The sequence below is a fragment of the Lemur catta genome, chromosome 20 (assembly GCF_020740605.2).
Source record: "Lemur catta isolate mLemCat1 chromosome 20, mLemCat1.pri, whole genome shotgun sequence".
In the NCBI taxonomy this organism is placed as follows: domain Eukaryota; kingdom Metazoa; phylum Chordata; class Mammalia; order Primates; family Lemuridae; genus Lemur; species Lemur catta.
Genome location: NC_059147.1, coordinates 22,233,580 through 22,249,613, shown reverse-complemented (window position 1 = coordinate 22,249,613; position 16,034 = coordinate 22,233,580). Strand labels below are relative to the sequence as shown.

The following is a 16,034-nucleotide window of genomic DNA, read 5'->3' as shown; positions in this document are numbered from 1 at the left end:
CCTCCTGGAGTAAAAGCATTTGAACTGGCAGGTAACGTAAGACTGTGGCCAAGCTGAAACAATGAAAAGCGGAGTAAGCTTCCTTCCCTACAGAACAGGTAACAAATTGGAGTGACATCAGCAGCCCTCTCATCCCGTTTATTAAAGAAACAGTAAGAAAAGATACAATGCAGGAAAAACCACCAATCATCCTTTTATGTCAGGCTGAACGAAGCACAGTGATTTCTTCCCTTCATCCCCCACCCCCACCCCAATTCCCGTATTCCCATCCACATCAGTTTAAATTTTGAGGTTCTTTGATTGGGAGTACCAGTGGAGAGGGAGTTGGATGAGTAGAGGAGCCTTAAATCTGCCTGTCTCTTGAGTCCCAGGAGAAGGGAGCTGCAGGCCCAGTCAGTCAAGCAGAAACTGCATCTGGTGGGTCTTTAAAGTGGTTGTCCACCTCCCTGCTCTGTGTGTAGCCCCCAGGGAAAGGTATGGCAGTAGAGGATGACCAGGTCCAAGCTGCCCAGGTCAGAGCTACCGAAGCATGGTCCGTTCACCAATGCAACATTTCTAGAGAGCAGTGAGCTGATTCTCCAGTGCCGAGCAGGGGACTACATATGAACTGGGACCTGCAGGCCCATGTATCCCTGAGGAAAAGTCCACAAGAACAATTCAAGAAACTAGTAAGAAACAAGGGGCAGAAAGCTGTGGGACAAAAGCACAGCAGGCTTCATTCTGGAAGGCTGGAGATCCTTTCTCTCAAGGCTAGGATTATTCCCACCTGCCGCAGTCCACGTCCCACAAATAACATTTCACCTTCAGTCAAGAAAAAAGCCGAGGAAAAAGATGGCTCATTTGAACTTGAGCCCCAGGTATGTTGTTCAGACTGTAGCTCCGTATCTACCCTTTTATCTAACAGACAGCCCCTGCCCAGAACCACAGTGCCTGGAAACCAAGGTGGTCCTGGAGGGAAAACAGTGTTTAAGGGGGTAACATTCCATTTGGGTACATTGGAGCCATTGGACCTCCCGGTCTGGGGAAAGCAGCTGGATTTGTGCCAGGGAGGCTCCCCACTCTAGGAAATGGGACCAAACTCTTGCCTGCAGGGCCATTCATCCTTGGAAAGGAAGATGGGTTGAGACCCAGGGTCCCAGTCGGCCGTGCAAAAGGAGCCGAGTTGATACCCACAGGGCCCGCTGGAGAAGAGCCCAGGTGCCCACCAGCTGACCTAGGGAAAGCAACTTGACCAGGGCCTAATGGGCCAGTAGACCTTGGGAAAGTAGCTGGACTTGGACCCTGCAAGCCAGTGGCCCTTGGGAAGTTAGTTGGGTTGGGGCCTAGTGGCCCAGAGGCTCTGGGGAAAACTGCTGGACTTGAGCCCTGGAGGCTAGCAGACCTTTGGAAGGTAGCTGGGTTTGATGTCAACGTGCCAGAAGACTGAGAGAAGGCAGTTGGGTTCAGTCCCCCAGAACCTACACCCCTCGGAAAGGGATTGGCATTTACCCCCATGGGGCCAGGTGGCCTTGAGAAATGACCTGAATTAGGGCCTATAGGGCCAGGGGCCCTTGACATGGGAGAGGAATTTGGCCCTGGAAGGCTGATTCCCCGAGAGCCTGGACCCGAGTTTGGGCCCATGGGACCAGGTACTCTTGCCATGGAAGATGGGTTTGTGCCCATGTTTCCAGAAGCCTGTGAGAAAGAAGCTGAATTTGCTCCTAAAAGACCTGCTGCTCTTAGAATGGGGGCAAGATCTAGGCCTTGAGGTCCAGCCATTCTTAAATTAAGACCAGATCCTGTACCCAAGAGGCCACCTGCTCTGGCATCCAGATTAGGGCCTGGGCCCAGGCCACCTGCCCTTGGGTTGGGCCCAAGACCTGGACCTAGGCCACCCGCCCTTGGGTTGGGCCCAAGGCCTGGGCCTGGAAACATACCTGACCTGGGGGCAGGGTTTGTACCTAAAAAGCCTGATCTCATATTGGGACTTGGTCCGGGGCCCAGGCCAACTGGCCTAGGATTGGGAGGACCATTCCCAGAGGTCAGTAGGACACCTGTTCTCAGGTTGGGTCCAGATCCAGGGCCCATAGGGCCACCACTTCTGGGGTCAGGACCTGCTCCCAGGAGACCACCTGCCCGTGGATTGGGCATAGGACCTGGGCCTGGGCCTGGGAGACCTCCTAACCTGGGGTTAGACAGAGGCCCTGGACCTGGAAGAGCCCCCGTTCTAGGGTTTAGAGCTGGGCCTGGGCCTGTGCCTGGGCCTGGGCCCAAAAGGCCACCTGGCCTTGAGAAAGAAACTGCACCTGTGCCAGAGGGATTCATCCCCCTTGGAAAAGAAGCCATGCCTGGGTCACGAGCACCAGCAGGGAAAGGTGCTGGATTTGAAGCCAATGAGCCTGATGACGTTGGAAAAGGAGATGGGTTCCTTGGAAATGGGGCCAGATTTCCACCAAGAGAACCGGCTGCCATGAGAAAGGGATCCGAGTTCACACCCAGTGGGTGGCCTGTGTTCAGAACAGGACCCCCCTGTGGTCCCAGGGAACCGTCGAGCCGTCCTCGAGGTGGCAGTGGAGCACGAGTCCAAGGAGTAGGCCGCTCTCTAGGGAAAATCCGGGGTTCTTTCATACTTTCTTGGGGACGTTGGTGATAATGGGCTTGGGGCGGGTTTTGAAAAGGATCTTGTTTTTGATGAGTGCTGTCACCAGGTACCGGGTGCCAGTCTCTCGGCCAAGCTCATCACAGTCCTGCTCCCCAGGAGTGTGTTTGACAAGAACTGCAAAAGGTTTCTCCAGGTGGATGATTTTCCCATACAGGATATGATGCCCCACGATCAGCACAGGGATTCCCTTTGGCAGAACAAGAACGAGATGCCTGAGGTTCAGGGCAAGGCCGTAACACTCACGTGCCTTATAAAGCTGGCTGGCACCTCCACTCCCTGGTCTGGCTCTAACCTTTCTGAGCAGCCACACTGGACAACCCACCCATGTGTCCTTTTTACTCTTTCTAGCCCCATGTAAGAGAATTTCCACTTTCAGAAATGTGACCTTTCCAGATTTCTCAAAGCTCAATTTCCCTATTATTGCAGAGGTGGGGGAGAACAAGCAGATAGCTTCGCAGATTAGCTAGACCTTGAATAACAAACCTGAGGGCAGTCCTCACTCTGGGTCCTGGGAGCACCACCTTGGTGTAGCTTGCTTTTCTGAGGCATTAGGCAGGGAAAGAAAAGCCCCCTCACCTCAGTGGTGTAATGTAGGTCTCCCAGGAGGTTTCCAGCTAATCCGGTGCTGTAGCGAGCCTCGATCTCCCCCTGTAGCTCCATCAGCACCCATTCTGCCAGGCCTCCAGCCCCCGCACTGCAAGCAAAGGGCTGGTGGTTACAATATTTTTGAGGGGTGAAGGATGAGTAGTGTCCTACACCACCATTCAAGGCCCAAAGGAACTTTGTGTTGAATGTAAGTTCTTGGAAAACTGGGCAGTGCTAGGCACTGAACTAGAGATCAAAATGCAAGGATTTGTGCAAGATGCACCTGAGGACCCTGATGCTTCCAAGAAAATGTCAAACCTATACCCCTAATTATTTCACATTAAATTAAAAAAATCTCAAAATGTACTCACCTAGAAATAACAATTTGCACCATGAGCTTTCTGTCTTTAAAAAGCAACTGAAAATAAGCTGTAGAGAAAAAAGAAAAACACGATTTAGGATAATCATAATGACAACTAATATTTACCACTTCCTGGGTGCTAACTACTTTTCTCAGTGCTTTATTCCCCTAACACCACCATATGGTGGAAGTTTTCTTTTACAGATGTTATATGGTTAAGGTTTCTTAAGATCATCTTAGTTGCTTAAGATCAACTGTAGCATAGAAAAGTAACAGGTGTCATTATTGTCCAAAGTCACATAGCTACTAAGTCAAAGAGGATGTGAACCCAAGACTCACACTGCAGAGAGCATACTCTTTAACTTGCCTTTCTCAAGGATATCCCATTTTCTGTTCTGCATATGACTAAAAAACTAAGGAATTCTTTTAGATTTTACTTTTTTCTTTGTTCATGACTTCAAGTCCACCACTTTGGTTATCTTGTATCTATCTCTTGGTTCAAAGGGCCTCCCTTTAACCTAAAAAAAGGCCAAGTGAACTACAGAAGTCCTTCAGACAACTTCAGCAAATGGCAAGCTGACTTTTGATGTGACTCTCATTAAAAGTTCTGATGATCTTTTACTTCAATGATACCCCAACACTTCAAGTACTTTCGTTTGGTACAACAGCACCACCTGGTGGCAAGTTTGGAGTACTTTACAAGAAGGGACTAGAGTGGGACATTTTTGCCTGAAGACAACTGGCTCCCTTATACTTGTGTCTTCCTGGGAAGCATAGATTCAGGGGAGTTTAGGGGATGGCAGACCAAACTATAATTTCTGGCTAAGTCTTTCCAATGTATACATGGAGTTTAGTGGAAGGTTATTAGTCCAGTGTTTACCAACTGTATAGTATGGAAAGTATAATTGTGCTCAAGCTTAGCAAACACCTGATTAAAATATTAAACAGGTTTCTTTATTGGTATGTTAGTCTTAGATCTCCAGGGAGAAGTACAGTGCCAGCAGCCTTATGGTATGGCAGAACCTCTACTCCTAGAGCACCAAACACACTTTGGGAACGTCATGTTGACTGGTCAACTTAACTGGACTTCAAATTCAAATGTAAGTAGCAGCTAACATGTTTTGAATTTTTACTATGGCGTGGATACTGTGAGGTATTGGTGGCATCTCACTGCTCTGTCATGACAACTCTATGATAAGGTACTTATCCCCATTTCACAGATGAGGTTACTGAGGTACGCACAGATTAAGTCACTTGCTTGTATGTGGTACACACACAGCTAGTATGTGGTAGAGCCAGGACAGGGACATAGGCAACCTGACTTTATGTACATTCACAATCAGTACCCAATTCCGCCTTCCCAAAGAAGAAAACCAAGTGCCAAGGTGAATAAAAAGGAATCAAGGCATGAGGCAGGCACTGAGTACACGCAAGAGTAGAAGGGCAACAGGAAATCAAGTAGCCCGGAATAAGCCAGACTTTCTGGAGCAGCAAAGGTTGTGGTACCACCAGAGAAGGGGTAATATACTAGTTCAGAGGGCAAAGATCTTCAAATAGATAGAGAGGCCCCACCACTACCATTAACAGAACCAAAAGCACTTTTAAAATCCTTCTAAGGTTTCTTGAAGAAGAAAGGATAATTTAAAATCAGAAGGCCTAAATTCAGGTTCCTGCCTATAAGTGTGTACTCTTAAGGTGTGTTTCACACACAAGTCACTTAATGACTATGGGGCTGAGACCAAGACTATGACTTAGTAAACTATTGTGGAGACCAAATGTAACATATGCAAAATTGCTTTAAAGACTCTAAGTTCTATTGAGATGAAGAGCTAATTTTTTACAGGGTGGGATAAGCAAATCAGTATTTCAACACCATAATTTTGACTGTAATTTAAAGAATGGGAGGTGTATTTTAGCCGTGAATCTAAAACAACTCAGTACTGCAGAGATTGAGAAGTAGTTCTTGCAAATAAGCTTTTGATGATGACTGATGATGTAGTTTATTTTCCTGGATGACTATAAGTCATAGTAAAATACAGGTGGCTTTATAAAGGCAATAAGGTGTTCACATAGGTATGCAGTATGTTTTAGGAAGATAAGGACAGAGAAGGAGATAGAGCCTATTTCCTGACAACCAAAATCAATCTTTAAGCCTTTCTGACCACATGCTTGAAATGGATATGTGTGTGGACCATTAGGAAAAAAGGATGCAGAAATATTTCCAGTGTATTCCTCTTTTCTTGGACAGTCTCCTGCTAGAACAGGAATTCAGAACAGTAGCCTATGTCATGGGCAAAGGAAAACAGATATTTGGTTACTAGGACAAAGTAGCTACACTTGCACACCAATCACTAGCTTCAATGACCACACACACCTTTACACATGGATGCAGGAAACCCTGCCCGCCTATTGATACTGGCAGACATCTAGGCATGCTCCTGAAAATAATTCTGTGGCCTACAGCCTCGCCATCCTGCTCTACACCTGTCAGGCTGGTAAAAGCTTGTCTTGTGCTAGACCTTTTGGGATGCTGCAAACCTATATACAAATGAAGTTCAAACCCAGTGGGGTGGGGAACCTGCGGCCTTCTGATTTCAAGATTGTTCTTTTTTAAGCACTGGAGGAGGCAAGAAAAGCTTCATCTTTCTCTTCGGCATCCCTTTTAATAAAAGGATTTGTTCTGTAAAATTTGGATTCAGTCAAAAGGCCGCACTTAAGGACCTAGAAGACCCCATGTGGCCTTAAGACCGCAGGTTCCCCACCCCTAGATGGTCTGCTCTAGCTACATTTATGTAATTTATGTACATGAGGGTGTATTTACCGGTTAGTAAGTAAGAAGGGCATCCCTTTGGTGAATTTAAAAATTCTACTTTAGCCCAGGCATGGTGGCTCATGCCTGTAATTCCAGCACTTTGGGAGGCTGAGGTGGGAGGATGGGCTGATTCCAGGAGTTTAAGACCAGCCTGGATAACATAGCAAGACCTATCTCTACAAAAAAATAAGAAAAATTAGCCAGGTGTGGTGGTGCACACCTGTAGTCACAGCTACTTGGGAGGAGGCTAAGGCAGGACTATCACTTGAGCCCAGATCAAGGTTACAGTGCGCTATGATCATGCCACTGCACTCTATCCTGGGCAACAGAGCAAGACTCTGTCTTAAAATAAAAAAAATTCTACGTTAGCACTTTAAAATGCCCTATAATACCTGAATTCTATTATTCCTTTTCTTGTTCCTTGAGATTTCTACTCTAAACAACTGTTCTTAGGGCCAGGGTAGGTAGGGACACCTGGGTGCTTCACAGAGGACACACCTGATGGAGGCTGCAGGGAATGTGTATTTCCACTGATGTGGAGTTGACTAGAAAGCATATGAAAACATGCAGCCCAATCTGTCCCCATCCCCTTGAGAGTAAGCAGAAAGAGCAGAAAAACATAGAAGTGGGGAAGAAGCACAACGCAAGTCATAAAAAATATAATAACATTACAATGAAAATCCTCTGTATAAGAAAAAGATTTCTAAGTCTTCAGTTTCAACTCATTCCAACAACACTATAAGACGGCTAAAGCAATTTCTAGTTGTTTGTTCTAACATTGGCTTTAGAAACAAACTGCAGCTCTATCAAGAGCAACATTTAAAGGCAGTTTGATAAATACACTATACATCAAATCACGAAACCAAAAGGAAGTCAGTGGAAGAGCTCTCCTAGCAACTCTCTTAAGAGCCAAGTTCAATCCCAGATTTGGCTGGGACTAACATGTCTTTAGTTAGGAACAATAATACCAGGTTGACAATATAACTATAAAGCGAGAGAGAACTTTCTGTGATGTAGCTTTCAAAAACGTTAAATTCGTTATATTTCAGAGTGGTACCAGTCTCATAGGCCACAACTAGTATGTATCCTTGGAGAGATGGGAAGGGGTAAGAAAACCAAACTTCTTTCCCCTGCAATAAATTATTATGTCCCCTGTCCCTAATCTCGTAAGGGGGAAGAAAAGTTCCATCTTTCTGGGCCTTTACACAGGTAAATGTACTAAACAATTTTACATTATATAATTAATCAAATGACTTGAAATCTGTAAACTTTTTTTTTTAAGTACTTCATACATTTTTAACTCCCATTTTTCAGAAAAAAAAAAAAAAAAAAAAAAGGCTTTCTTTTTTTGGCTTGTAATTTTCCAGAAATGTTACTTATAGGGGCTTACACAGATCATCCCTAGTCTTAAGCCCTGGGATTGGTTTGGGGGACCCAAGTTAAGTCAAGACAGTTGCTTCTCAAGACAGTGGTATAGATGATTTCAAGGCCCCTGAACAAATCACAGAGCAGCAAAGGAACCAGTGTTCAAAGAACCAATCCAGACCCATAAGGGGAACCATAACAAAACCCAAAAAGCTTTGGCTGGAATCGGACCAACTGGGGATATACTTTAACTGTCATTTGGCTTCTCTCTACTTTGAAGTTAATAACTGTTACAATCATTACAAAAAACCTGACAAATCAAAGCACCACTTGATTTCTTAAGACAAGTCCAGGGAGCCTTAACTTTACAATACAAAAAGCTTCATTTCTCAGGGCTAACCTCTTCTGAATACTTATCTGCATTCTCTCACTATATCCTGACAACCACCCTATGATGTATGTAGGCATGGTCTTCTCACTCGCATTTCACAGGTGAGGAAACAGGCTTAGAGGTTAAACGTTAAGTAACTGGTCACACAACTAGTTAAGTGGTAGAGCTGGGATGTGAACCCTAACCCTTCCACTATATGGCCCCTCTTGCAGTTCTCTTACACAGCCCCCAGTCACAGAGCATTTCAGTATGAGAACTTCCCTGTGCTCTGCCTCATTCTCACATTATCTCTTATAATATGGCACATAAGTAATCTATTAAGATTTTATGCCACCAAGGTAGCTATCACGTGTGTGGTAGGCAGTTAAAAACAAATAAGCTTACTTTGTATCATATCCAATTGATGATACTAAGGTTTTTAAAAACTTTTAGAAATCTACTCAAAGCCACCTCCAGGATTCACTTTACCCTAAACCTCTGCTCCTTAGGTGTAAGAAAAAATAAGCTATTCGAATACACGACATTCTTTGTCATAGGTTCATTTTAATCTTCAACAAAATTTAAGTATCTTATCCTATGGTCTCTGAATTATTAAAAATTAAGTTGCTAAAAGATTACTAATCTCTTATGGAGAACAGAGTGAGCAATGATCCTCATAATGGTAACAGTCTTCAAACAAAAAAAAAAAGTGCCGGAAGTGTGATACATATCCAGTTAAACAGAACATATAGCTTGTAACAAAACAAAGAGCTTTTGACTCAATGCTTTAACCTCACTACAAAAAAATGAAACTTCAATAAAGCTAAACAATGTTTCACAAATTGTTTTCATTAAAACCTTTCCTTGCATTTTGTTATTTTCTTTTTTCTTTAAAGAAATCAAGGCTTTAATTGACCAATCCCTAATGTAAAAAATTCATTATTTTTTATATTGGGGTGAAATCACTTAACAATTAACCATGTTAAAGTTTAAGAATTATTTTTTATTTTTAAAAATTAAATACATGACACAAAATACATCCACAAGATTCTAGGCCAACAGTTGGCATTTATTGAGCTTTTGTTTTGTGCCAGGGTCTATATTTTGTTTAGGGATGCAGTGAAGCACTCACGTCAGACCTGGACCGTGTGATTCTCCCACCTATGCTATGTGTGACAGTGGGTAGTTTAACCTCGTAAGTTTGTTTTCCTACAGATAAGTTAGGCATAAAAACACCTATCTCAAAAGGTTGTTCTAAAATGAAGTAATGAATGTAAAGCTTTTAGCACAGTATTTGACACATGGTAAGACTTCAGGGTCAAGCTATTGATTGCCCAGAGGAACGTGGCATTTTCTTAGTATACCTCCAACGGAATGTCTCAATACTACACTATTATTTTAATGCTTATAGTGGACAAAAACATCCTACTAAAGCAGCAAGTCATCAGAATAAAATCAAGTTTACATAATGGGAGAAGAATTCAAACATGACAGTCATGGTTCACCAAACTGCTTCAGGGATTAAGTTCTGGAAGGTCATTTCTCTAAATATGATGACTATTTCTCTGTGTGCCTTTCCACCAAATAAACAACTCAGAACATTTTATATGCAACTGAATACAAATTATTTTTATTTGCAGTGTTGTGGTTTTGTGACTGAAAGGGATGGTCTTAGTTTCAAAGGGGATCTTGTCTCTTGACAGTCTTATGTCACTAAGTCTAAAATCCTGTTTCTAAATGAGAACCTTGCTCCCCTCCAAAAAGGGGCTTATGGAGTCAGTGAACTGAATGCTTCCAAACTTTTCATTAGTGAAGTGTGTTCAAAAACGTATGTAGATGCTATGCATACACGTGGTACTTCCCATCACATTTTAGGATTCCCAAGTCGGAGGGAATCAATTACTGGTATTTGTAGACAATGGGTGGAAAAGATGGCTTCAGTCGATCTGAATTACTGCAGTTTTCTCCATCTTCTGCTACTCTGCAGCCCCATCTAAACCTTTCCTCCTCTCGTTGCTATGGCCCTCTATCTTCCCCAAACCCACTTCCTTTCTAGCCCAACTTGGGGTCTCCCTCTACGAGGAATTCTCCTCCCACCCGCCCCCATCTTCTCCACCCTCTCCCTTGGCCCCCTCCCACCCTTTCAGCTAGAGCCACTTCCTATTTCTAGTTCCGCCCACTTTCTGGGACTTCTCCATCCTCTTACCCCCTTCTTCTCCAACCCCCTCCAGATTACAAGCTGTTTAACCCCGCCTCCTATCTCCCAAGGAAACTATCCTTTAAACTACCTTCCTCCACACCCCCCACCGAAGTGATCTTTCCAAACCATTCACCCTCCTCCCAAAGATTAAACGTCCTTTCCCTACCACCCTCATTCTCCAAATTGTTCCCGGTTCCTAAGTACTTCGCTCCTGCAGGACCCCACCCTACTCACTCTCGGCTTCACCCACAAAAGAACCTGGCATGTCTAATCACCCTCCAAATTACCTCTCCCAGAAACCTTCCCCCCTTGATTTAAAACGTTCTCTGGAACAAACCACGTTAGTCCCGCCCTCACCCCCACCAAAGTCCTCTTCTGCTATTCCTGCTACTTCGTTGGTTCCAGTTCTACTGGGCTCCCGCAACCCTGGCGGGCCGGGCTCCCTCCGAACCCGGGGAAGAGCCCCTTCCCACACGTACCTCGAGGTTTCGGCCCGCGCCGCCCCCTTCTCCGTCCTCCGCCCGAGCTCGGCCACCCTTTCCGCCCTTCTCCCACTCCGCCCCGCTCGCTCCCTTCCTTCCCTCCGCCTTCCGTCTCCACACCGCTCCCTTCCCCCACAATTCCCAGCCCTCCCACGCCGGGGGCCCCCACTGGGTTCGCCCCCACCTCTGCGCCGCCCTCTCCGCCTCCTTCCCCCTTCCCCCTTCCCGGCCGCCCCTCCCCCGCCCCGCCGCTCCCCGCCCCTCGCTCGCCATTCTTCTCCGCGAGCCGCGCGCCCCGCCCGGCCCCAGCTCCCTAGCTTCCCGCTCCCTCGCGCCCTCGCCCCCATCCTCTGCTCGCCCCTCGCTCCCCGCGGCCTCCCGTGCCCCCCGCCCGCGGCCTGACCTGCAATGGCGGCCGCCGAACGCGGCGCCGCGCGGCCAACGGGCGACAACCGAACCTCCCGCCGCCGTCGCCGCCGCCGCGAGCACTGCCTGCGCACTTCCGGCCGTGCGCCAGGAGCACTTCCGGGGCAGAGCATGAGAGCGCGCGCGCACGTGTGGCCGGGGCGGAGAGAGGCTGGCGTCTGGGGAGGTGAGTGTGGGGCGGCGGGTGAATCGGGGAAGGGGCGTGGGAAGCGCGTGTGAGGGAGGGGTGTCCTAAGGTGTGCGGACCGCTCAAAGTCGGCGACCCGCGGAGCTCGTCCTTCCCCTTGTCCCGAGGCCAGGTGGGGGAGTCCTTAGACCCCGGGAGAGGGAAGGGGTGGCATAGACCTCGCGCGCGCTGCAGTATGCCCTCTTAGTGGGGCCGCGCCGGCCCGGGTCAGGCCGAACGCCCGCAGTTTCCTAACCTTGAAGGTGAATGAGTGGGGGGGGGGTTTGAGCCTGACCTGGTCTCTACCCTCGCTCAGCATGTGTTGACGGGTGGGGAGGAGGGCGGTAGGGTAGGTGACAGACGGCAGACCAGGCAGCCAGAGTAAGCCACCAAGCCCTGTTGCTTCCTCCTCTGAGGAGTTCGGTTCTGCCTGCCCCATCAGCCCCACCGTCACAACCGTAGTTTAGGTCTGTGATTTGCAAACTTAGCATGCAGTAGAGCAGGGAAGAGGTGCTTGCTAAAATGCAGATTCCTAGGCCCCCTGCGATTGGAATTCTTGAGCTACGGAGAAGGACGCTTTTTGATTTTTTACTGAAGCCTCCTTGCTGTTCAAACCCTCCTGAGCTTCTGGAAATTGATAGATTTTTGTATGGTGTATCATTAGTTAGATATTTAGAAGTGGACTTCAGTGCGTTAATAGTTGGAGCCTTCCATCCAGAGCAGTGATAATGAGGAAATGAATACTGCATGTGATATACTTCTGACGTTTAACGGTAAAACTCTTCTTTTCCCCTAGGAATGGGAGAATTTAAGGTCCACCGAGTACGTTTCTTTAATTACGTTCCATCAGGGATCCGCTGTGTGGCTTACAATAACCAGGCAAACAGATTGGCTGTTTCACGAACAGATGGGACTGTGGAAATTTATAACTTGTCAGCAAACTACTTTCAGGAAAAAGTAAGTCTTTTGGGAGCCTGTTGTGCTGTTTCTGATGTTAATTTCTTCTTAAGTTCAATTCTGCAACAACTTCTATGTCTTTTGTATTCAAAGTGATGAAATGACTCCCCATCCTCTATGGAGTTGTTTGGTACTGCCAAACTTCTGTAGCATATATGAGATCACTCGTCTGACTGATGAGAGAAGCTCAGAGTTTTGATCTGTGTAATGTTGGTTAGAAGGATCCTACATAGGAATTGTGGCATCTCATTGCCAGTCATTTGGAAACTGAGGTTTGCTGGATCATTCGGTCACAACAAGAAGGGAAATTAGCAGGACCATTTGCTATACATATTATCAGTCTCAACACCTTTGTAGCTTTGATAAGGTGGCATTTCTTGTAGGGATTATCAGTATCCATTTCATTGTCACTTCAGAAAAAATGATGACACATTTTAATATCAGAAACTTTTTGGTGATGTGGCAGGAGGATGGATTCCTAAGTGCATCTGTCTGAGGGAACGTAGGCCTACGTGCCTATATTTGGGAGGAAAAGAGATTTTTAAATTTGGTAAAATATCCTTTCCGTGTACACAGAGGGCTCTTAGGCAGCACTCCCCCCACCTTCTATCCTCGCCACTGATTACTGATTTTCTTCAGGTGCACCATCTAATTCAATTCACGATTATTGAATGCCTGATACATCCTAGGCAGTGTGATATAAGTGTATAGATGGATAAATGAGTGAATTTAGTGCCTTGCAGCCTGGTATCTAGAATTTAGGCATTCTGTCAATGTTTCTAAATGAATAAGTGACAAATACTAGGCATTAAAACAAATGTCAGAGGCCCTACCTTCACCGAACTCAAAGACCAGTGGCAGAAAGATAAGTATACAGTTTCAAGCCAGTATAATAAATTTTATGATAAAGCTAAGCACATGGGCCGGGCGCAGTGGCTCACGCCTGTAATCCTAGCACTCTGGGAGGCTGAGGCAAGTGGATTGTTTGAGCTCAGGAGGTCGAGACCCTGAGCAAGAGTGAGACCCACGTCTCTACTAAAAAAATAGAAAGAAATCAGCTGGACGACTAAAAATATATAGAAAAAAATTAGCCGGGCATGATGTCGCATGCCTGTAGTCCCAGCTACATGGGAGGCTGAAGTGGGAGGATCCCTTGAGCCCAGGAGTTCGAGGCTACAGTGAGCTGTGGTCATGCCACTGCACTTCAGCCTGGGCAACAAAGCAAGACCCCGTGCCTTAAAAAAACAAAACAAAACAAAAAAACTGTATAAATGTAACTAAAATTTGAACCTGAATAAAAAGGAAGTATCAGTAGATGTGATGTTCTGATAGCCCCAAATCCTACGCTAGTTACTTATGGGGAAGTAATTTTCACTGTGTTCATGTGACGCCTCAGTACTGGCAGCTGATGAATTCATGGTAGGTTGAGAAGTTGTGGTGTTTCTATAGTTTTTCCCAGGTCATGAATCTCGGGCTACAGAAGCTTTGTGTTGGGCAGCAGGACAGCGACTCTTCAGTGCTGGGCTCAATGGAGAGATTATCGAGTATGACTTACAGGCGCTAAATGTCAAGTATGCCGTGGATGCCTTTGGAGGACCTATTTGGAGCATGACTGCCAGCCCCAGTGGTTCTCAACTTTTGGTCAGTAATCAACTATTGGTAATTCATACCGAGATTTCCTTCCCTGTGTTCATAGGAGAACAGAGTTGTGTTATGGCATGTAGCAACCTCAACTACAAGATTGGAATTGATACTGAGGATTTAAAAATCCCTTGTCCTTTTACATCCTTTTTGCTGCTAGTTTGGGCTTTGTTTATTCATATAAGAAATGAAAGGGTTAGTTCAGTTCAGCATTGCCCAAACTATGTTCTTTGGAATTGGAAGTTGTAGAGACTGTTTTTTGTTTTGATATTCTTTGTGTTCTGTGATAAATTTCATTTCAGAAATATGGCATATGAAATTCTTCTGTAGATTCATCATGCACAGTAGTATATTAAAACTGTTTCAGCAGAGTGTTTCTCAAAAAACGTTTTGAGCACAGGCTGGTACTTTTCCCCCCTACAATTTCCATTAGAATGGGTGCTTTCAGAGTTTTAATTTTCTGTGATGTGTCTATGATTGTTTTTAAATTTGCACTAATTTGTATAAATCTTAAGATGTCGCCAATTAGGTTATAAGGTTAATAGGTCTTCTATTTAGGCCATATCCGGGAGAGGTATGCTGTGAAATCCTGCTTCTATTCCATGTCATATGCAGGAACTGGGCCACTAATTGGTACTCCTAATATCAGCCTGTTTTCTGGGTAGGATATGAAGACGAGGGCTGTTGATATCAGTACTTTTTTCCCTCTCACAAACTATTTTTGCTTTTCAGGGCAAGTGGTAGCTTTAGGGGAGAAATGTATTTGTGTGTGCACGTGCGTGTGTGTGTCTGTGTGTGTGTATGTTTAGTCCTATTAGTTTTATAAAGTGTTTACTGTTTACCTTCTCTGTTTTCTACCTCTTTTTCACTAATAGGTTGGCTGTGAAGATGGATCTGTGAAGCTATTTCAAATCACCCCAGACAAAATCCAGTTTGAAAGAAATTTTGATCGGCAGAAAAGTAAGGGTTGTTTTTGGTGGGGCAGTATTTAATAAGAAGTTATATTTCTGTGCCACTGGGAATGGGATTTTTCCCATGGGTCCAGGTAATATTTCTAACTATATGCTAATTTTATCTGAGTATAGGGTATGTGCTAGAAGCCATCCCTAGCCCAGGCTTTACCCATTATGTAGCATAGTTGTGACTGCCTAGTTAAGTAATAATTCAGAAAACCAAAAATCCAAAATAGGAAAGGTAGTGTTCTGTGGAAGTCAATTTGTTATCAGTTATTTTTGTGAAGTTTTAACAAGTGTACATAAAGTCTTGAAACTAGAATTTCATCATTAGGAGCTACGATTCTTAATCCTTCAGGTGCGTTCAGATTGAGTGGGGGAGTTTTGTAAACAATTGTCCATACCTGGGCTTCACCTGAACTGGATTGGCACTGACCCTCCGGAGCAGGGGTTGGCAAACTGTTTCTGTAAAGCACCAGATAGTAACTAATTTAGGCTTTGCAGGCCACAGAGTCTGCCAGTTCTGTCACTGTAGTGCAAAAGCAACCATAGACAATACTTAAGCTAATGGACATGGCTGTGCTTCAGTGAAACTATTTACAAAAACAGGTAGTGGGCCTGATTTGGCCTGTAGGCCATAGTTTGCTGACCTCACTTCTAGAGAATAGTAACTGTCCTGTGTGCTCCCTGTGTCCACAAATAATATTTATACCTTGCTAATTGGATTCTTGTTTGTTTTTAGTATCTTTTGCATATTCTTTTTTAATGACAAAGGTGATAATGATACTTTTAAATTTTCATACATGTAGCCAATGAGATGAAAATAGAAAATAAGTATGTCTTTCTACTCCATAGGCAACATTTTGAAACTAATCTTCTAGGCTTTTTTGTATAGTCATGTAAACAAATACAGAGGAATTCTGTGCCTTGTGTTTCAGCTTGTTTCTTTACCTGATCCATTCCAGACACCTTTCTGTGTCATTGCCAGTCTGCATGGCATTCCGTTTTATGGTGTTCCATAATTTACTTATTCTAATTCCTATTGCTATTAATTTTGATTTTACTACTATAACCA

General features: G+C 45.0%; 3 protein-coding genes across 3 annotated transcripts in view; 1 reads left to right on the top strand and 2 right to left on the bottom strand.

Moving 5' to 3' along the window:
- Positions 1–123: 123 nt before the first annotated feature.
- On the bottom strand, positions 124–2,607 carry DERPC (DERPC proline and glycine rich nuclear protein). The gene has a single exon (XM_045533393.1). It carries the CDS (start codon positions 2,605–2,607, stop codon positions 967–969), a length of 1,641 nt encoding a protein of 546 aa, XP_045389349.1. The 3' UTR covers positions 124–966.
- On the bottom strand, positions 2,531–11,321 carry CHTF8 (chromosome transmission fidelity factor 8). The gene is made up of 4 exons (XM_045533394.1): positions 11,220–11,321; positions 3,598–3,655; positions 3,218–3,335; positions 2,531–2,828 (listed from the first exon to the last, which is right to left on the bottom strand). Exons 2-4 carry the CDS (start codon positions 3,618–3,620, stop codon positions 2,604–2,606), a joined length of 366 nt encoding a protein of 121 aa, XP_045389350.1. The 5' UTR covers positions 3,621–3,655; positions 11,220–11,321; the 3' UTR covers positions 2,531–2,603.
- The window catches only part of UTP4 (UTP4 small subunit processome component), a 27,534-nt gene continuing 22,798 nt past the window's right edge, over positions 11,299–16,034 (top strand). Inside the window, exons 1-4 of the mRNA XM_045533390.1 lie at positions 11,299–11,408; positions 12,205–12,365; positions 13,815–14,006; positions 14,882–14,966. Of these exons, the coding sequence (XP_045389346.1) occupies positions 11,354–11,408; positions 12,205–12,365; positions 13,815–14,006; positions 14,882–14,966 (493 nt within the window). The 5' untranslated portion in view covers positions 11,299–11,353. The remainder of the gene's footprint in view (positions 11,409–12,204; positions 12,366–13,814; positions 14,007–14,881; positions 14,967–16,034) is intronic.

What these genes read in the sequence shown, in the direction of transcription:
- CHTF8 (XM_045533394.1), bottom strand. Translation starts at nt 3,620, where the DNA reads ATGGTGCAAATTGTTATTTCTAG. An exon ending in GTGCAAATTGTTATTTCTAG is followed by an intron (nt 3,336 to 3,597) that starts GTGAGTACATTT and finishes CTTTGCTTGCAG; the next exon opens with TGCGGGGGCTGGAGGCCTGG. An exon ending in ACCTACATTACACCACTGAG is followed by an intron (nt 2,829 to 3,217) that starts GTGAGGGGGCTT and finishes GTTCTGCCAAAG; the next exon opens with GGAATCCCTGTGCTGATCGT.
- DERPC (XM_045533393.1), bottom strand. Translation starts at nt 2,607, where the DNA reads ATGAAAGAACCCCGGATTTTCCCTAGAGAGCGGCCTACTCCTTGGACT.